The 22,137-nt window shown below is 38.9% G+C and overlaps 1 protein-coding gene across 5 annotated transcripts in view; it reads left to right on the top strand.

Annotated features, from left to right (window-relative positions):
- Matr3 (matrin 3) overlaps positions 1–21,727 on the top strand; it is a 58,346-nt gene extending 36,619 nt beyond the window's left edge. For 4 of the 5 annotated variants that reach the window (XM_045132020.1, XM_045132019.1, XM_004652443.3 and 1 more), the window contains 13 exons: positions 2,841–2,902; positions 3,680–3,721; positions 4,373–4,485; positions 4,727–4,779; positions 9,348–9,473; positions 10,024–10,149; positions 10,311–10,478; positions 10,768–10,899; positions 12,519–12,562; positions 12,676–13,045; positions 14,935–15,154; positions 15,624–15,745; positions 20,681–21,727. In XM_045132020.1, the coding sequence (XP_044987955.1) occupies positions 2,841–2,902; positions 3,680–3,721; positions 4,373–4,485; positions 4,727–4,779; positions 9,348–9,473; positions 10,024–10,149; positions 10,311–10,478; positions 10,768–10,899; positions 12,519–12,562; positions 12,676–13,045; positions 14,935–15,154; positions 15,624–15,745; positions 20,681–20,731 (1,629 nt within the window). In that variant the 3' untranslated portion in view covers positions 20,732–21,727. The remainder of the gene's footprint in view (positions 1–2,840; positions 2,903–3,679; positions 3,722–4,372; positions 4,486–4,726; positions 4,780–9,347; positions 9,474–10,023; positions 10,150–10,310; positions 10,479–10,767; positions 10,900–12,518; positions 12,563–12,675; positions 13,046–14,934; positions 15,155–15,623; positions 15,746–20,680) is intronic. The other variant, XM_045132018.1, reaches the window with a different exon arrangement.
- Positions 21,728–22,137: the final 410 nt, after the last annotated feature.

Raw genomic sequence — 22,137 nt, 5'->3', positions numbered from 1 at the left:
CATGAATAATTATCTGCTCTAGGCCTTCTTTCCAACACTTTGAAAGACAAGCCACACTTTAAAACAGGGGGCATAGAATATAATTTTTAACTAGACCATACTTGATAGAATACCATTTTACTCTTCTAAATACTTCCTAAGTGTATGTGTTTTTTGTTGTTGTTGTTGTTGTTTGTTTTTTGAGGTAGGGTCTCACTCTACCTCAGGCTTACCTGGAATTCACTATGGAGTTTCAGGGTGACCTCGCACTGTTGGTGATCCTCCTACCTCCGCCTCCCAAGTGCTGGGATTAAAGGCGTGCACCACCACACCTGGCTCTAAGCATATTTTTATTATAATATGAAGATGTTCAGAAGTTCTAAATTGGTGCATTTGTTTAGTCCCTTTTCTGAATTTCATGAACTTCACATATGTGCCCCTTGCTTGCAGGCATTTTTAAAGTGACCAATAATAAGGCAGTGTTTTGTGATGCAAGTAGAAAGTTTAACCCCAATATCTGATTGTAGAATAGCTAAGGGAATCTGGGTGGTTTCCTTCCAGCCATTATTTTAATTTAATTTTATTTATTTGATATGAGATAGAGAAGGGGGAAGACAGAATAAGGGTCTGTTGGGGTCTCCAGACACATGCACCACCTGTGTGTGGGTGGGTGGGGGGAATAGAATTTGAGTCCTTAAGCTTCACAAGTAAGTGTCTTAACCACTAAGCCATCTCTCCAGCCCTATTTTCAAAAGACAATTCTAGTGTTCAGAGACATAGGAGTAGTAGTTGATACATTCTAAATACCATTTTGTTTAGTTGTGTTCCATCTCAGTTCTTTCACAGGGTTTTAGTTAATTATGTGAGAGCATAGAAATGTACATAAATTGTTAATGCCACTGGAGTTCAAATACTTTCAGAAAACAAAATACAAGTTTTGAGTTCACCTAGCCTCTTAGGCATGCTTCGATTATACTATCTACTGAGTATGTAATAAAAAAAGGCATCATAATTATCCCTGCCAGAAAAGGCTCACATGATTTAACAAAAATAGCCTTCATGAGCTGGGCAAGACAACACATGCCTTTAATCCCGGCACTTGGGAGGCAGAGATAGGAGGATCACCATGAATTTGAGGCCACCATGAGAATACATAGTGAACTCCAGGTTAGCTTGAGCTACAGTGAGACCCTACCTCAAAAATAAACAAAACTAAAAAGCTCATAATAGAAAGTGCTCATTTATTTAAAAAAAATAAATCAGTTCCTGTACTTTTCTAAAAACAAGCAAATTTAAAGAATGCCTTTTCCAAATTCCAAGGAGGTAAACATTGTATTCAATGAGTATTTGCTCCTTTGTGGTTTATTTTAGATTTGAGGTAATTAAACCCGTTTCCTGAATTTTATTGTAGTGAAATAAATTTTCCTTTAAGAAAAAAACCATCCAGGCTGGTGGCTCACACCTTTAATCCTCACACTCAGGAGGCAGAGGTATAAGTGTTGCCATGAGTTTGAGGCTACCATTACATAGTGCATTCTATGTTATCCTGGGCTAGAGTGAGACCCACCTCGAAAAACCAAAGAGAGAGAGAGAGGGGGGTGGGGGAATTCAGTTATTTAACTCTTTGGCCAATATAAAAGGGGGGGGAGGGTTAAGGAAAGAGGAGGAGGTAATATGATGGAAAGCGGAGTTTCAAAGGGGAAAGTGGGAGGGAAGGAGAGACTTATCATGGGATATTCTTTACAATCATGGAAGTCATCAATAAAAATGATTTTATATACCACATGAAGTGAAGTAACACTGACTACACTGCTTATAAACCCAACTTGTTTTACATGTAATAATGATGTTTCACAAATCCCCACAAATTAAGAAATATCTATAATTCCTAATTGTTATAACTGGAATATATAGTTAGGCAATGTGTTTTTTTTTTATAGTAAAGGAATGAGAGGACCTTAGCTTAAAGGAAATACAGCATCAAAATAGATAAGCCATTTTGAAGTCTCAACTTGGCATTTTATACATGAGATCCTAATTCCTATTCCTTCCTTCCTCCCCCCCACCCCATACTTGCTCTGTAGTCCCAAGCTGGCCTCAAACTCACAGTAACTCTTAACTCTGATTCTCAAGTACTGGGATTAAAGGCATGTGCTACCATGCCCTGTTTCAGGAGAGAGGGCACACTAGAGCTTCTAGCTACTGCAAGTGAACTCCAGCTACAATGTGCCACTGTGTGCATCTGACTTAACATAGGTTCTAGGCAATCAAAGCTGGGTCTTTAGGCTTTGCAGGCAAACTCCTTAACCACTAAGCCATCTCTCCAGCTCTCTTATTTTGGTTTTGGAGGAAGGGTTTTACTCTTCCCTAGACTGGCCTAGAACTCAGGACAGTCCTCCTACACTAAATTCTGGGATTAAAGGCATGCAGCAGTGTACCTGGGCTAAAACTTACTCAGGCACAATTATCAGAAATGAAGATATATGTATATGCAGTGATAGTGTTTTTATCAGTTATAACAACATAGTGGATACTTGAGTTTGGTTCACAGCCAGCCATTAATATGCTTAGATCTTAAAAGTTCTCAGTCTTTATTAACTCTATATGTTTTCCCTGTCAGGTCTCAAGTGTGTTGAACAAGTTAATCCAGTTTTTCCAAGAATGTGCATAGCGTATTTGAGGGCAGGATCAATCTTCAAGGACTCAAAAAATTTAAGTCATTAAGTCCAGTTTATTTAATGAATCAGCAAGTGTTTGTTCAACCTGTGTGAGACTGAATACACATATTATCCTAAGGTTTTAATAGTTCAAAGGAAGATACTGGCTTTTAGTTTTGTTAATTTTAATTTACTTTGCTACAGGAGTGGAGCCAACATATCAATGGAGCAAGTCACAGTCGTCGATGCCAGCTTCTTCTTGAAATGTAGGAGTTTGAAACACCTTTAAAGCATCCTTACCGTGAATCAGAAACAGCCATTGTTGGTTTGGGGAAGTTCATCATTTTTTTTATGATATGCAGTGTTACCACATAATTGATAATATGTCTGGTCAATATTAGTTACCAGCACCAATCTCTAAAATCTGTAATGTTACATTGAATATTAGTTGTAATAGTGAAACTTAATTTTTTATAATAGTGAAATAGCCCCTTGTAAAACATATTAATAGCATTTAATGATAGTTAATAATGCAAAATAAAAGATATGGCAGAGTAATAGTTACTCATGGAATATCTATGAGATAGTTTTAGTTCTAAGTTTAGGCTGCTATGATAGAATTCAAACAAAACTGCCTAATGTAGTACATAGTGCCCCTTGTGCAATGAAGTTGAATGTTTCAAACATGTCTGTTTGGGGCTGTCATTTCTAATGGCACAATTTAACTCTGTTCTTGATACTTAATATTGGGGAAGGAAACTTGTTAGTCTGTTTTTGTCCATCTATAACATTCAGATTTTTTGTGTGGCACTAACACAATTTAACAAGTAGGTAAATTTCAATATGCATCATATCTACAGAATAATTTCCGTACTTGGGAATTACTTTTGAATGTTTATGGTAAATACTTGAAAATTATAACGTTTCTAACACATAGACTCTTAAGTACTATACTAATAAATTATCTCTTTTAGAGACCAAACAAGTCTACTTTGCGGAAAAGACATTTTTATTTTAAAGTTAATTTTCTGATCTTTTTAAAGCTACCCAGAGTGGAATCCTGACAATGATACAGGACATACAATGTAAGTTAATTTTTTTGTGTTATTGTTTGTAAAGGAGATCAATGTAAGGAGTCCTGGTTTACCTGTTTATATTTTCAGTATTCTTTCTTTTAAATTTTTATTTGTCTGTTTGTGAGAATGAGAGAGAATAGTGTACCAATGCCTCTAGCCACTCCAAACTGAACACATGCTCCACCTTGTGCATCTGGTTATGTGTGGGTACTGAGGAATTTAGCCTGGGTCCTCTGACTTCACAGGCAAGCACTTTAATCACTAAGACTTTCTCTAGCTGTTTTCAGTACTTATTTACCAAAAGTGTTTAGTTTTAAAAAAATAAATATATATGCATATATACACACATATACATACATATATATTGCCTTGTGTTGTGCTGCACAGCTTTCATCCCAGCCCTTGGCAAGCAGAGGTAGGAGGAGCTCTGTGAGTTCAAGGCCAGCCTGAGAAGACATAGGTCTGCCTGGGCTAGAGCGAGACCCCACCATGAAAAAAAAAAAAAGAAAGAAAAAATATTTTAAGGGATTTTTAGAATTCCCTTAATAAAGTAGTTATTATTGAAATGATCATAGTTGTGCAAAGGATGCTTTAATAGTAAATCTTACTTCTGATAGATCTCTATATTGTATTTTACATTTTAATTTTTCATATTACTAGGGGTGATCCATTCATGTTGCAGCAGTCTACAAATCCAGCACCAGGAATTCTGGGACCTCCACCTCCCTCATTTCATCTTGGGGGACCAGCAGTTGGACCGAGAGGAAATCTAGGTAATTTTGTGAAATTGCTATTGCCTACTCCTAATGCCATTTGCTATAAAAATTAAAAGCAATAATTGCAGGCATAAGAAGGATCATTGAAATATTATTTAAAGTAACGTAGGCATTCTTTAAAAAGTCATTCTTATATTTATAGTAGCTTTGTGTTTGGAAGATGTCTCATCTTTAAATTAAGCTGCCTTGTCTTACAACAATCTATTCAATTTTTTTTTAATGTTTTTCTCCCGTGAAGGTGCTGGAAATGGAAACCTGCAAGGACCAAGGCACATGCAGAAAGGCAGAGTGGTTAGTTATACAGCTATTGCTTTCATCTTGGGAAGCTTGATTTAATTGAAGTGCTTACTAATTCGTTCTTTTTGAAATTTTTGTTGCTGTTTTGTTTTTTCAAGGTAATGATTCACTCCAGTCCAGGCTAACCTGGAATTAACTGTGCTGTCTCAGGGTTGCCTCAAACTCACAGCAGTCCTCCTACCTCTGCCTCCCAAGTGCTAGGATTAAAGACATTTGTCAACATGCAAATAAAAAAAAAGTATTTAAAAATTAGAACAAGAAAAATGCCAGGGCCTCTTAGCTACAAATAAATTCCAAGCACATGTGCCACTTTGTGCATAACTGTCTGCAGGCACCTTTAACTGCTGAGCCATCTCCTCAGCCTCCCTCCCCTCAAGTAAGTGAAAGTATTTTTTAAATTTTTTGTTCATTTTTATTTATTTATTTGAGAGTGACAGAGAGAGAAAGAGACAGATAGGGAGAGAGGGAGAAAGAATGGGCGTGCCAGGGCTTCCAGCCACTGCAAACGAACTCCAGATGCGAGCGCCTCCTTGTGCATCTGGTTAACTTGGGTCTTGGAGAATCGAACCTCGAACTGGGGTCCTTAGGCTTCACAGGCAAGCACTTAACTGCTAAGCCATCTTTCCAGCCCAATAAAAATATTTTTAAAGGAGCTGGGCGTGGTGGCACACACCTTTAATCCCAGCACTTGGGAGGCAGAGGTAAGAGGATTGCCAAGAGTTCAAGGCCACCCTCAGACTACATAGTGAATTCCAGGTCAGCCTGAGCCAGAGTGAGACCCTACCTCGAAAAAACAAAACAAAATATATTTTTAAATTTTTCTTTGTTTATTTTTATTTATTTATTTGAGATCGACAGATAGAGAAAGAGGCATATATATAGAGAGAATGGGCATGCCAGGGCTTCCAGCCGCTGCAAACAAACTCCAGATGCATGTGCCCCCTTGTGCATCTGGCTAATGTGGGTCCTGGGGAATTGAGCCTTGAACCAGGGTCTTTAGGCTTCACAGGCAAGTGCTTAACTGCTAAGCCATCTCTCCAGCCCAAAAAATATTTTTAAAGAATGTACTTGTTAGGCTGCGTGTGGTGTTACACACCTTGAATCCGAGCATTTGTGAGGCTGAGGTAGGATCAGTGTGTGTTCTAAGCCAGCCAGGAGCTACAGAATAAGTTCCAGGTCTGTATGGCCTATGGTGTGACACCCTGCCTCAGAGGGAAAAATGTATTTTTTTATTTGTGTGAGTACATGTGACACTTTCCGTGTCTGTCTTTATATAAGGTCCCTCCCTCTCTCTCACTCTCTCAGCTAAGTGTTTAGTAACTTTTAGTAGTTAGAGTATAAAAATTCAGGGTAGAGAGACTGCTCAGCAGTTAGGGCAATTGCCTGCAAAGCCTAATAATCTTGAGTTCAATTTCCCATTACCCACAAAGTGACACAATGTATCTGGAGTTCATTTGTATTGGCTAGATACCCTGGCATGCCCATTCATTATTTCTCTGTGTGCCATACCTTTAATACCAGTCTAAGATAAGATCACTGTGAGTTTGAGGGCAGCTTAAGACTACATAGTGAATTCTAGGTCAGCCTGTTAGGGGAAGTAGGCAGCAAGAACATGAAGTACCGAAGCAACTAGTCACATTCAGTCCACAGTCAGAAAGCAGGGAATGATAAATGTTCTCAAGCAGCTTTTTGTTGTTGTTGTTAACAAAAGAAGAAAACACAATAAAAATTGCTGGGCACGGTGGCACATGCCTTTAATTTTAGACCTCCAAAGGCAGAGGTAGGAGGATCAAAAAAGAAGTAAAAATATTTGTGTGTAGGCATGTGCATGCCAGGACTTTTTCTTTTCTCAATTTTTATTACCATTTTCCATGATTATAAAAAATATCCCGTGGTAATGCCCTTCCTTCCCCCCATGATGTCATTTGAAATTCCATTCTCTTATGATGGTCTTGTGTAGGTAGTGTCAGGCACTATGAGGTCATGGGTATCCAGGCCATTTTATGTCTGGAGGGAACACATTGTGAGGAGTCCTACCCTTCCTTTGGCTCTTACATTCTTTCCACCACCTCTTCCTCATTAGACCCTAAGCCTTGGAAGGTATGATTGAGATGTTACTCCAGTCATTTCTTTCCAGCACTATGATACCTTCTGAGTCGTCCCAACGTCACTGCTATCTGATAAGAGAAGATTCTCTACCCAAAGTGAGAGTAGCATTAATATAAGGGTATAAATATTAAGAGAAGTGCTTACTGGGCAGTTTGATAAACATAGTATATACATTTTTCCAGACATCAGCAGATATTACGCCCCTAGGGCTCATGACTTACCCCTGTTTTAAGTTTTCAGTATCAAGGATGTATTCCCTTCCATGGAGCGGGCCTCCAGTCCAATTGGGCAGTTGGTTTCCACCATGACAGATATGCCACTACTGCACCCATTGGCTCATTTGGCCCAGCTGGCCAATTATAAGGCTTACAGTGTCCACTCTTCAGTATCTTCACTGGTGGTATCTGTCTCCCACCGAACTACATGTAGAATGGCTTCTTCCAGCTTTCTGTCAGCTGGTCTACATGGAGGAGGTTATCAGCTCAGTTCCAGCAGGATTTCTCAGTGGCTTTGCAACCCAAGTATGAGGAGTCTTCAGCAATAGGGTCTTACCATCTATTCCTGGTGGGAAAACAGGGTCCTTGGCAATGGCCTATAATGTTTTGGGGGCATCAGGGAGGCTGACCAATAACTCACTGGAGGTATCCCGTCCCTGCCAAGACCTTTTGCCACTGCAAAAAAACACACACTCACACACTCATGAAGTACTTTGCTTCTGGCTTTACTTGCATACTAAAGAAATGAATCTGTTCTGGAAGGCTTGAAAGCAAGTGCCTGAGCTGCTGAGTTATCTTCCATCCTGCAGAATGATTTTTTGGGATGGGGTCGGTGGGGAGGTAAGCTGAAAAGTTTATATATATATAAAATAGTGGCTGGAAAAATGGTTTAGTGGTTAAGGCATTGGCCTGCAAAGCCAAAAGACCCAGTTTGATTCCCCTAGGACCCATGTAACATGTAAGCCAGATTCACAAGGTAGTACATGCATCTGGAGTTTGTTTACAGTGGCTGGAGGCCCTGGCATGCCTATAAAAATAACATACATACATATATATGAATGACTGGGGAGAAACACATCCACCCCATTAGTAGATTGCTTGCAGAGCTTGCAGGCTGCGATTCAGTTCCACAGTACCAAAGTAAGTATTAAAATATATTTGCAGCCAGGTGTGGTGGTGTACACCTTTAATCCCAGCACTTGGGAGGCAGAGGTAGGAGGATCATTGAGTCTGAGGCCACCCTGTGAATACAGAGTGAATTTCAGGTCATCCTGAGCTAGAGTGAGACCCTACCTCGAACTCCCCCCCCCCCAAAATAAAAAGAAATTTGTAAACAGAGAGGGAATGGTATCCCAGGGCCTCTTATCACAACAGAAAATCTCCACATGGCATGGTCCACTTTGCATTCTCCTCTATGTGGTTTCTGGGGAATTAAACCCTGGGTGATGGGTTTTGCAAGTAAGCACCTATAAACTGATGAGCCATCTCTGTAGCCCCCAGAATATCCATGGTAGTTCACACCTTTAATCTCAGCACTTGGGGACTGTAGTAAATGGGATGAACCTCCAGACCAGAGCTAAGAAGCTGGTTTGCTTTCACATGTCCAGGCAGAGACAGAGAAAAGCCATAAACCACACCAGTATCACAAGCAAATGCACTTAGGAACTCCAGGCAAAGCTTAAGCACTTTGCATCTTTCTAAATCCACCCCCACACTTAGGGCTGGACCCAAGGGTCTACCCACAGTGACAACTCCTCCAGTCAGGTGGCTACATATCTACATTACAAACTGTAATAGAATTCTGAATATATTGTGAGCCATCCAGTCAAACTACCACTGGGGCACAGGTAGTAAGATCACCATGAATTTGTGTCCAGCCTGAAACTACAGAGGGTGTTCCAGGTCAGCTTGGGCCTCAGTGAGATCTTATGAAAACAGATAAACAATAATAATATAAATAAATGGTTGGTTAGTTAAAAGAGAAATTAGGCATGATGGCTCACATACCTTTAATCCCAGTGTTCAGGAGGCAGAGGTAGGAAGATCAATGCGATTTTAAGGTCAGCCTGAGACTACTGGTGAATTCACAGTCATCCTGGGCTAGAGGAAGGCTCTACCTTGGAAAACCTGAGAGAGAGACTATGAATGAAGGAATATGGCCAAGCTAGGATCTTTTGCCTCTACCAAAGAACTCCAGACACTTAGACTACTTTGTGTATCTGGCTTTTATTTATTTTGAAAGTAGAGAAAATGTGTATACCAGGGCCTGTAGCCTCTGCATACCAACGCCAGATGCAGCATGCACAACTTTGTGCATGTGGCTTTACGTGAGTACTGGGGAATTAAACCTGGGTCATTAGGCTTTGCACATAAATGCCATAGCCACTGAATAAACTCTCCAGCCCACAGAATGTTTTTTGAAGGAATATAAGTTTTTTTTCTTTCTTTATTGCATAGGAAACTAGCAGAGTTGTTCACATCATGGATTTTCAGCGAGGAAAAAACTTGAGATACCAACTACTACAGTTAGTAGAACCTTTTGGAGTTATTTCAAACCATCTGATTCTAAACAAAATAAATGAGGTATGAGTTGAATGAAGTAAGCATATTACTTATTTATGCCACTAATATATTTCTTGCATGTACTCATGGTTGTTTCTGCATATAAATGTGCATGGGTATGAAAGCCAGAGGGCAGTCTTTGTTATTAATTTCTTGAGGAAGTACATGGCTTTATTTATTATTAGAGATAACAGAGGAAATAGCCAATAGTTCAAATACCAGTTATATCATAAATCTACTTAATTATTATAATTTTTGATCTTGATGTAGTTGTCATCATCATCATATATTATTAGTATACACTTACATGTAAAGGCTGTCTAAAAGGAATTGTTTGGAAAGACATCTCATACCTATACCAAAGTAATGCCAAATCATTTTTCAATCCAATAGATATGATGAATGATAGTGTAGTATTAATGTAATCTGAAGTGACTTTTAAAGAGATGTCAAGTTGACAATGGTCTCTTTAATTTTTGATTCTTGAAGATGCTTTTGTATTTGGGTATTAAGTGCAATAATGTAAAATCCACAAAGATTGGAGATGATGCTAATTTCTTTTTGAATTCAGGCATTTATTGAAATGGCAACCACAGAAGATGCTCAGGCTGCAGTGGATTATTATACAACCACACCAGCATTAGTATTTGGCAAACCAGTGAGGGTCCATTTGTCCCAGAAGTACAAAAGAATAAAGGTAGGATCCTTTTGTTTGTTTGTTTCTTTTTTTTTTCTAGTTTATATATAATCATTTAATCATTTTTGTGTTTAAAACTAGGCTGTTTTTACCTAATATAATATACCTACAAACTTGCCTGTTTTTTTGTTTTTTTTTTTTCCCTTTCCTCTTTCTTAAAGAAACCTGAAGGAAAGCCTGATCAGAAGTTTGATCAGAAGCAAGAGCTTGGACGTGTGATACATCTCAGCAATTTACCCCATTCTGGCTATTCTGACAGTGCTGTCCTCAAACTTGCTGAGCCTTATGGGAAAATAAAAAATTATATATTGATGAGGATGAAAAGTCAGGTAATACATAGAATGAAGGTGATTTGTTTTTGTTTTTCCTTTTTAAAGAATGGTGGTGGGGGGAGCTGGAGAGTTGGCTTAGTGGTTAAAGCATTTGCCTGCAAAGCAAAGGATCCTGATTCGACTCAACAGGACCCATGTAAGCCAGATGCACCAGGGGTCACATGCATCTCGTTTGCAGTGGCTGGAGGCCCTGTCATGCCCATTCTCTCTTTCTCCCTCCCTCCTTCTCCTCCCCCCTTTCTCAAATAAATAAATAAATGTCCTTTTGCTTTTGTTTGTTTTTTAGGCCTTTATTGAGATGGAGACCAGAGAAGATGCAATGGCCATGGTGGACCATTGTCTGAAGAAAGCACTTTGGTTCCAGGGGAGATGTGTTAAGGTTGATTTGTCTGAGAAATACAAAAAACTGGTACTGAGGGTATGTAATACCTGTCTTGTCATTAAAAAGATAGGTGCATTCCATCACCTCTGGCTAAAGCCACAACACATTCATTCTCTCATTCTGCCTTTGTGTCATTTAGTCTTTTTTTCTCATTTTGTAAAAAATTTGATTTTTTGAGATAGGGTCTCACTGTAGCTCAGGCTGACCTGGAATTCACTATGGAGTCTCAGGGTGGCCTCGAACTCATGGCAATCCTCCTACCTCTGCCTCCCAAGTGCTGGGATTAAAGGCATGCGCCACCACGCCCGGCAAAAATTTTTTGATTTATTTATTTGCAAAGGGAGAGAATGGGCATACTAGGGCCTCTTGCAACTGCAAATGAACTCCAGATACATGTGCCATCATGCCTAGCCCTTCACTATATTCAACTATTAAGCAAGCCCTCTTTTACAGCATTCTTTTTCTTTTGTTTGGTTTTCTGAACTGAGCTCTTTAGCTCAGGCTGATCTGTATTTCACTATGTGCTCTCAAGGTGGCGCAAACTCATGGTGATCCTCCTACCTCTTCCTCCTGAATGCTGGGACTAAAGGCCTGTGCCACCACACCTGGCTCAACATTCTTTTTGTTATTGTTGTTTATTTCTTTTTGTTTTTCGAGATAGGATCTCACTCTAAACCCAGGCTGGCCTGGAATTCATTATTTAGTGTGAGGATGACCTAGAACTCCCTGCCTCCTGACTGCTGGGATTAAAGACATGTGCCACCATGCCCAGCTTTTAGATTGTACTTTTATTTGTTTGTTTGTTTGTTTGTTTGTTTTGGTTTTTCGAGGTAGGGTCTCACTCTGGCCCCAGCTGACCTGGTATTCACTATGTAGTCTCAGGTGGCCTCAAACTCTTGGCAATCCTCCTACCTCTGCCTCCCAAGTACTGAGATTAAAGGCGTGCTCCACCACACCCGGCTAAAAAGGCGTGCCCATTCTCTCTCTCCCTCTATCTGTCTTTCTCTCTGTGTCTGTCGCTCTTAAATAAATAAAAATTTTTAACAACTTACATACTAAAAACAAAAGCTATTGTAAAGAAGAAAAAAATAGATGTCTTTTTCCAGTAGCAAAATATTTTTTTTATAGCTGGGGTGGAGCCAGAGGTAAGAGGATCACTGAGTTTGCTGCCACCCTGAGACTACATAGTGAATTCCAGGTCAGCTGGGCCAGAGAGAGACCCTACCTCGACCCTACCCCCCCCCCCCAAAAAAGAAAATTTATTTTATTTGCAAGCAGAGAGAGAGTGGAAAGAATAAGCATGCCAGCCTCCAGTTAACAAACTACAGTTGCATGTGCCACTTTGTGTACCTGGCTTTATCTGGGTACTAGAGAATCCAACCCAGGTCATTAGACTTTGCAGGCAAGAGCCTTGACAACGAGCCATCTCTACTGTCCACAAAAATTTTTATAAAGTTTATTTGAACCTTAACAGAATGTTTTTATTACCAGCTTCCTTGGTGATTGTGATGAACATTGGACTAGTGACCTTTCTTTTCTTTTTGGTTATAGTTTTAATTATTTAATGAGCTAATAAGTTCACAGATTCAGGTTGTTTCTTAGAGAGTGTTCTACAAAATGATTATATGTTAACTTCTACAAAACTTGTCTTTCAGATTCCTAACAGAGGCATTGACTTGTTGAAAAAAGATAAGTCCCGGTAATTTTATTTTTTGTGTGTTAATATAAGTATATTACATATTTATTTTTGCAATTGACACAGCAAGTTAGTTGCACACTTAATGTCAAAGTTGCACATCTTCTTGATTTTAGGAAAAGATCTTACTCTCCAGATGGCAAAGAATCTCCAAGTGACAAGAAATCTAAAACTGATGGATCTCAGAAGACTGAAAGTACTGCCGAAGGTAAAGAACAAGAAGAAAAATCAGGGGAAGATGGTGAGAAAGATACAAAGGATGACCAGACAGAACAAGAACCCAATATGCTTCTCGAGTCTGAAGACGAGCTGCTTGTTGATGAAGAGGAAGCAGCAGCTCTGCTAGAAAGTGGCAGTTCAGTGGGAGATGAGACTGACCTTGCTAATTTGGGCGATGTGGCTTCTGATGGGAAGAAAGAGCCTTCAGATAAAGCTGTGAAAAGAGAGTCAAGTGCTTCAGCAGCAGCCAAGAAAAAACTTAAAAAGGTGAAAACTCTTAGGCTTGCTTGTTTTAATAGATCAGCAGGACCAGTTAAATCAATTATGGTTCGGGCTATAAACATTTTAAAGCAAACTTTACTAGGCATTGTGGCACAAGCCTTTAATCCCTGCACGGGGCAGGGGTGTGCAGAGGTAGGGGGATTGCTGTGAGTTTGAAGTCAGCCTAGGCTAGAGCGAGGCCCTACCTCACCAAACAAACCAAACCAAACCAAACCAAAAAAAAAAAAAAAAAAAAAAAAAAACTGCAGTGGGTAATGACATCTCATTCTAGTTATAACTTGAAAGAAAACTTTGATAATGAATTTACAAAGCAGTCTTAGACTCTATGTGAACTTTATTATAGTGGTAGTGTATAAAGACTGGTAAAGCTTGTTTGCAAAAAGATATGAGCTAAGTACAATGGGACATTCATATAATCTTAGTAATATGGAAGCAGAGGCAGGAGAATCACAAATTGTAGGCTGGATAACATAGCAAGGCAGGGAATGTCTTTACCGGAAGTAAAATTATCCAAGATATATTTCACATTTTGACCCCCAGTAAAAGTTGTTTGTGGTGGATGGGGATGGAGCTCAGTTGGCAGAATGTTTACCTAGCATGCACAAATTCCTGAATTTGTCTCGCAGCATTGTGCACAGCTGTAATCTCAGAACTTGGAGGTAGAAGCGGGAGGCTCAGTAGTTCAAGACCTGCTTAGAATAGGAGAAACACCTGTCTTGGTTTTTTGAGTAGGTTCTCTCATTAGCTCAGGCTGACCTAGAATTTGCTATGTAGTCTTAGGGTGCCCTTGAAACAAGGTGATCCTCCTACTTCTGCTTTGTAAGTGCTGGGATTAAAGGTGTGCACCACTACACCCAACCCCCCTGGACCTGGAGATTTGAACCTTAGGCTTTCAGACAAGATGCCTTAAGCCATCTCTCCAGCCCTTATTTTCAATTTTTTTTTAAGGAAAATAAAGATCTTACGCTATCTAACCTAAAGAGGTATCCAACCTTATTTATTTATTAGAGACAGAGACAGAATATGGGGCATTCAGCCACTGTAAATGATCTCCAGCTGCATGTACCCCTTTGTGTATATGGCTAATGTGGCTCCTGAGAAATTAAGCCTGGGTCCTTTGGCTTCACAGGCAAATACCTTAGCCACTAAGCAATCTCTCCAGCCTCAAAGCTATTTTATTTATTAGAAATAGGGAGGCTGGTAGAGTGGGAAAGAGTGGACATGCAGGGCCTTCATCCACTGCAAACGAATTCCAGACACATGTACCAGACACTTTGCATCTGGTTCATGTGTGTACTGGAGAAATGAACCCTGGTCCTTACACTTCACAGGCAAGTGACTTAACCACTAAGCCATCTCTCCAGCCCAAGAAAAAAGTGTTTTAAGAGAATAAAGATATGCCTGTAATCTGTACAATTGGGAGGCTAAAGCAAGACTATCACCAGTTTTACCCTTGGCTTACATAGTAGTGAAATCATGTCTCAAAAATATTAAATAGGGATGGATTAGCCATTAAGGTGTTAGCCTGCAAAGTCAAAGGGTTCAACTCCCCGGGACCCATGCAAGCCAGATGCACAAGGGACACATGCATCTGGTGTTCATTTGCAGTGGCAGGAGGCCCTGAGTGCCATTCTCTATCTGCCTCTTTCTCTTCTCTCTTGCTCTCAAATAAATAAGTATGATTTAAAAAAATATTAAAGAAAGTTGAGTGCTATCCCTTTCCATAGAAGTAAAATTAATGAAAGGGATGCTACAGAATAAATGTTGCAGAGTAAAAGAAAGGGGAAAAAAGATGATTCAAGACCTCAGAAACGTTGTAAGTAGGCATGGCATTTAAATCTGATGATGAAATTGATGATTTGATTGAAATTAAGGTGGACAAGATGGAAGAACTTGATCAAGACAATGATGCTGCATTGGAAAATGGAATTAAGAATGAGGAAAATGCAGACACAGGTGCTGAATCAGCTGAGAATGCTGATGATCTGAACAAAGATGCAAGTGAAAATGCAGATGGCCAAAGTGATGACAAGGAGGACTATACAATCCCAGATGAGTTTAGAATTGGACCATATCAGCCCAATGTTCCTGTTGGTGAGCTCTCTAGCTTTCTTCCTACTTTTCTTCCCAACAAACTTAAGATTTAAGGGTTATTCTTAATGTGAGCTCTGAAAGTATGCTAAGTTAGCTTTTTTCCCTAGTGTGGAATAATTTGTAAACTTTAACTGATATATTGCTCTTCTTCTTACACCTGTCCTAATTTTGTGGTGTTGCCATTCCATAATGTTCTCTCTCTTCATAATGATTTCTAAAAGTTACACATTGCTTTTTGTTTTGTGTTTCTGTGTTTTACTTCTGTTGTTCATATAGATAGGAGGGACCTTGGACATTAGTTAAGTTTAAAGAAAACTAATAATGTCTTGCTTTTGTTTGTTTTAGCTTAGGACCTTCAAAAATACATTGTCTGATTCAAATTATATTGACAGGAAAAAAGATTTGAGAATGATAAATAATAAAATCTTCAGTTTACTTAATTTGTAAGAATATATGTTTGTGTTTCTAGGTATAGACTATGTGATACCTAAAACAGGGTTTTACTGTAAGCTGTGTTCACTCTTTTATACAAATGAAGAAGTTGCAAAGAATACTCATTGCAGCAGCCTTCCTCATTATCAGAAATTAAAGGTAAGGCTGAAACTAAGAGGACAGTCTTTTGTGTGAAAAATTAACAAATCCTTTAAGTTATGGAAATAAATCAGATACATATATATGTAATCTTATATACATATATATAGAAGTAAAATGTGTATATGTCTCTAGATTCAGCATATACTGATTTTTGTTAAAGACATTTGTTCCCCCTCCCCCAGAGGTATTGTATCACTGTAGCCCAGGCTTGCCTCAAACTCACAGTGATCCTCCTACCTCTGCCTCTCCTGTGCTGGTAATTAAAGGCGTGCCTGCCCACCAAGACATTTTTATTTCTTTTTGAAAAAACTGGTTTGTGGGCTGGAGAGATGGCTTAGTGGTTAAACGCTTGCCTGTGAAGCCTAAGGACCCCAGTTCAAGGCTCGATTCCCTAGGACTCACTTTAGCCAGACGCACAAGGGGCGCACGCATCTGGAATTCATCTGCAGTGGCTGGAAGCCCTGGCGTGCCCATTCTCTCTCTCTCTCTCTCTCTCTCTCTCTCTCTCTCTCTCTCTCCCCCTCCCTCTCCGCCCCCTGCCTCTTTATCTGTCTGTCGCTCTCAAATAAAATAAATAAAAATAAACCAAAAAAAATTTTTTTTAACTGTTTTGCTTTTATTCATTTACTAGAGAGAGAGAGAGAGAGAGAATGGGCACATTAGGGCCCCCAGCCATTACAAAAGAACCCCAGATGCCTGTGCCACTTTCTGCATCTTTCTCATGGTGGGTGCTGGGGAATCGAACCTGGTTCCTTAGGCTTCACAGGCATGCACCTTAACCACTAAGACACCTTGCTAGCCCTCATTTCTATTTCTTAATTGATGGCTCAAATCAATTTAATGTATACTAACAACTTCTGTTGAGTCTTTTTTTGAAAGCGACAGAAAGACAAAGATGCACAAAGAGAGAGAAAGGGTACATCAGGGCCTCCAGCCAATGCAAACAAATTCCAGATGCATGCGTCCCCTTGTGCATCTGGCTAACTGGGGCCTCGGGAATCAAGCCTAGAACTGGGCTCCTCAGGCTTCACAGGCAAGCATTTATCTGTAACTGCTAAGGCATCTCTCCAGTCCCTGTTGAGTCTTTTTTTATAGTTGATTCAAACTAAGGCTGGGTATGCTAGCATATATATGCCTATAATTCAAGTACTTGAGTTCTACAAGTATACATAAGACCTTGTCCTTGTCTCCAAAAAAGTAAAACAAAAGTAGTTCATGCACATTTAATTATGGTAATTTAATAATTTCTAAATCAGCTTTTTAGATATACCAAATTATCCAAATATTTTCTGCTTAGTCAAAAATGTTGGAGGTCTGGACATGAAATAAGAAATAATGTAGGTCATTATTAAATTTGGATAGTGGCTGACTTATTTATTGGAAATAAGCTCTTTATAGGTCATGAGATAACATTAGGTTAAGATCTTTTTTTTCCCCAGCCTCCTGAATTCTGGAATTATAGGTGTCAGGCACCTTTTCTAGCTCCTGTCTTACCAATAATGTTCGTGCTGACATCGCTTATTAATGACCCCCTTGTCAGGGAACATAGCTCAGTAGATAAAGTGCTTGCCTTTCAGTCTTAAGTTGCCTGAGTTTAGATCCCTACTCCCATGTAAAGCTAGAAGCTGTGGCAGGTTTCTGTAATCTTGACACACTGATGACAAGATAAGGTTTAGGACTTGAGAATTTCCTGAGATGCTCATGAATAAGTGAGCCTGGTGAACATATAACCAAAGAGCAGTGAGGAAAGCAAGGTGAACGGTATGGGCCAAATCCTGAAAGTTGGGGCCTGGAGATGGCTTAGTGATTAAGGCATTTGCCATTGTCATCTAAGGTCCCAGGTTTGATTCCCCAGTACCCACATAAGCAGATGCATATGGTGGTGCATTCGATTGGAGTTTGTTTGCAGTGGCTGGAAGCCCTAGCTTTCTCTTTTACTCTTTTATCTATCTCATAAGTAAAAACTTTAAATTAATAAATAAGGAAACAAGTCCTGAAAGCTGTCCTCTGACCTCCACACACGTACTTGTACTCACAAATATGAACATAAACACATACCCAAAAATAAAAATAAATAAAACTCTTAAAATGATCAGAAGACTACTTTAGATAAAAGTATAATTAATTAATTAAAGTACAACAGTAAAAATAACCAAATCTTATTTTTGAGTTAGTAGCTTCTTTCTCCTCCCCCCATTCCCACTGGAGGTTGAGTTTCACTCTAGGCCAGGCTGACCTAGATTTCACTATGTAATCTCAGGGTGGTCTTGAACGCACAGCAATCCTCCTACCTTTGCCTCCCAAGTGCTGGGATTAAAGATGTCCGCCACCCCACCTGGCTGCCTCTTTATTTTTTGAAAGATTTTATTTTCATAACGGAAAGAGAGAATGGGCACATCAGAGCCTCTCGCCACTGCAAACGAAATCCAAATGCATGTGCCACCATGTGCATCTGGTTTATATGGGACATTAAGAATCGAACCTGGGTCCTTAGGTTTGACAGGCATGCGCCTTAACTGCTAAGCCATCTCACCAGCCCAATTACTAGTCTCTTTAATGTCAATTATTGGGTTCTAAGAGTAAACTTGAAAGTAATAGTTAAGTCCTAATTGTAGACAGTTTGTTCCATTTTACTGTTAAAATAGAAAGTCTTACTACCTACTTGTTGCTGATACGGAACTTCAGGATGCGCCAAGATAATGAAACTGGGGATCAGTATGTTTTTACATAGTAATCCACACTTGGGCTCATATGATAAGTTGCAATCAGACTGCTGATACACTAAAAACATATATAAAATTACTGTTGGAGGCTGGAGCCTAGGTAGTCCTGGGTTTGACTCCTAGTAGCACCCACAAAGACAAAAAGAGAAATACTTTACCTTTGAGCTGTGCTACCTGAATGCCAAATACAAATGAATTCCATGTTTAGATTTGGGTCTCATCTAATTTAATGTGTTCTTACCTATTTACAAATATTCCATGATTTGAAGTCCATAACACTTCTGGTCTTACGTATTTCAGGTAAGGGAAACTCAACCTGTATAACATTCAGTCATCAGAAACATTCTCTGTTGACTAGGTGAAGAAAGATAGCTTTAAATTTGGAAATAATTTCAGGTTTGGGGCAAGAAAGTTTTTGTTGTTCTCATACAACATTCTAAAAAATTTTGCTGTTTGTCTTAAAATCATGAATCTAAAAAAAGGAATAATTATATTTAAGACTAACAAGCTGGACGTGGTGGCGCATATCTTTAGTCTCAGCATGGGGGAGGCAGAGGTAAGAGAATCACTGTGACTTCAAGGCCGACCTGAGACTATGTAGTGAATTCTAGAGCAGCCTGGGATAGAGTAAGACTCTACTTCAACCCCCACCCTACCCCCAAACAAACAAAAATAACAGAAATTGGGTCCAGGACAGATGGAATTGCTGTTCCCCAAACTGAGTATGGTGGTTGCCTACCTTTAATCCCCATACTGGGTAGACTAAGGTGGGATTACTGATTGATCCGGTCAACCTGGGCTAGAGTGAGAATCTACTCCAAAAACCAAAAACAAATGTATTGTAATTTACTTTATACTGTTTGGAGTCAAAAACTATATGCATCCAGGTGTGGTGGCACACACCTTTAATTTCAGCACACAGGAGCCAGAGGTAGGAAGATCACTGTGAGTTTGAGGCCACCCTGAGACTACAGAGTAAATTCCAGATCAACAAGCTGTTGGGGGGGGGGTGTTTTTATTTTCTTGTAAAGATTTTAATTAATGGCTTTTAACCCTCTCATCAAGTTGCAGTAACTCAAGTTGATAGATTTCAACCTAAGTAAAGGCTGAATATTTTAATAGGCCCTTTGTATTCTTTTTAGTGTCTTAATAAATCTTGCATCTAGAGTCCCTAGATTATAAATCACAGGAGGCGGAGCTTAGCAAGCTACATTTTGTAGCTTATCCACTACCTGGTTTTATAAAGTTTTAGTGGAACACAGCTGTGATCATTCAGTATTGTATGTGGCTGTTTTAATTCACTGCAGTTGTTACAGCAAAGACCTAGCACTAATTGTATGTGATCATGTTCTGTGTTTTTCATTTCCAAAAGTTAGGTATAATTACACCTTGGCAATATCCATTTTTCACATGACCTTTTATTTTTTTCATCCCTTATTGTGATGTTCTCAGCCATTTTAGTTTTTCACACTAAGAAAAGAATGCATAAAAGAGGCCAGGTGCCAGCTATGGTGGTGCACACCTTTAATTTCAACACTTGGGAGGCAGAGGTAGGAGGGTTGCCATAACTACAAGGCCACCTTAAGACTACATGGTGAATTCCATGTCAGTATGGCCTTAAGCAAGACTATATCTTGGGTGGTGGTGGGGCGGGCTTGAATGTATGAAAGAATGAACTCAGTAAAATACTAATAAAGCGGCTGCAGAAATGGCTCAGTGGTTAAAAGCACTTGCAAACTCTGCCAGCCTGGGATCAGTTCCCCAGTACTCACATAAAGCCAGATGCATAATGTGTCACATGGACCTAGATTTTGTCTGTAGGGGCATAGGGCCCTGGCATACCCATTCTTATTCATTCTTTTCCCTCATTTCTTTCTCTTTTATGCAAGTAAGTAAAAATAGTTTAAATACTGATGAAATTTGTTTGAATCACTCATGTCTCTCAACTTGGATTCCTTTGCTTAAAAATTAAAATATATGTATTCAGGCATGGTAGTACACGTCTTTAATCCTTCCACTTGGGAGGCAGGGGTAGGAGGATCACCATGAATTTGAGGCCAGCCTGGGACTACATACTGAATTGAAGGCCTATCTGGGCTAAAGCAAAACCTTACCTCAAAGAAAAAAAATGATATATATATACACACACACACACATACACAGTACGTTTCTTTGAAGTTACTTAGTTCCCTATTTTTTTTCTCTTCAGAAATTTCTGAATAAATTGGCAGAAGAACGCAGACAGAAGAAGGAAACTTAAGATGTCAAGAAGCTTATTTCAAAAACACAATGGTTCTTTGTTTTTAATGTTAACCTTTTTTAAATACAGTACTGATAGAAGAAAACTATTGTACTCTTTTGTTTTAGTGGAAAAATAATAGATGTCTTCTGTTCATGTGTTAAGTGTTATAGCAAAAAAAAAAAACGCAAACGGTTAAGTTAATGAAGAGGAATTTTCCTTTCATCAGAATAACAGACAGAACTACTTTGTAGAGACTGTAATCTATGGAAGACAACTTGCACCACTAAGAAAAAGATAATAGAACCATTCAGAGAAATGAAATTTAGTAGTTTGAGGCTTCAAAGAAATGTCAACTTTTGATTCTATTCAATAAAGAACAAAACCAGTTGTATTTTTTATTACTTTCATCTGAAACATTCCACATTTTAATCTGAGCCTTGCAGACTTTTCATTTGGAGTTTGAAGCTGTTTTGGTTGCATTTCATTTTTAGAGAACTTCATATGAAATTAACAATTTAAATGCAGGTGCAGTTTTCTTTAAATGTCATGCTGTTGTTTAGGTAATAAGAAATATTAAGTAATTGGCTTTAGATTTTGTAATTTTTTTTTCCTGAGTTCCTGCTAGGTTTCGTATTCTAGTAGTCAAATGTACTTTCAGTGAAATGTAAAAATGTTCCCGTTCTCTTTGACCAGTATTAATTTTTTGAGAACTTATTGCTTGTCACTTGAATCCTATAGCCGTCATACATCTCTGGTATAAGCAACATTTGATTTTTGAAGTGTGTAGACATACCTTTCATTTTCAAGATGTAATTTTACATTTCTGCATTTTAAAAAACAGTTTGGCCATAATTCTACACGCACGCTTCTAATTCATGTATCTGCACATGTGACCTTTGTGAACAGAAATTTGCATGTATAATCTGTGTTTACTTGTAACTTTCTGGTTATATACTGCTTATATCTGTGGATTCAAGTTACTGAAGTGAGTATCAATAAAAACAAAAAAATCTAGGCCATGTGGATTGGTTATACATGTTTGGAATGTTAACCAATACCTTTGTCAGTTGTGATCTTTATTCACCATTCTGCTTTTCTGCATGCTTTATTTAGCAAATTACTAAGCCTAGACTGAATGATCAGAAAACTGCTACTAAAGATCTAAGTTTTAAACTTTAGCGCTTGGTGGATTTCTTGTTCTTGTTACATAATTCAAAAAATGAAGGCATTGGCCTAGCTTGGTGGTGCACACCTAACAGCATGCTGTTGCAAAAATTAGTTTTGCCAATCTTTTCAAATAACTGTATAGGAATACTTGTTGTATTTTAACTGTTGTCAAAAGAACAGTTTAGTTTTTCAAAAATGAAAAAGATGCCAGATGTGGTAGAGCATGCCTTTAATCCCTGCACTTGGGAAGTAGAGGA

Source organism: Jaculus jaculus, chromosome 13 (genome assembly GCF_020740685.1).
Source record: "Jaculus jaculus isolate mJacJac1 chromosome 13, mJacJac1.mat.Y.cur, whole genome shotgun sequence".
In the NCBI taxonomy this organism is placed as follows: domain Eukaryota; kingdom Metazoa; phylum Chordata; class Mammalia; order Rodentia; family Dipodidae; genus Jaculus; species Jaculus jaculus.
This window is presented reverse-complemented; position numbering and strand designations above follow the sequence as displayed.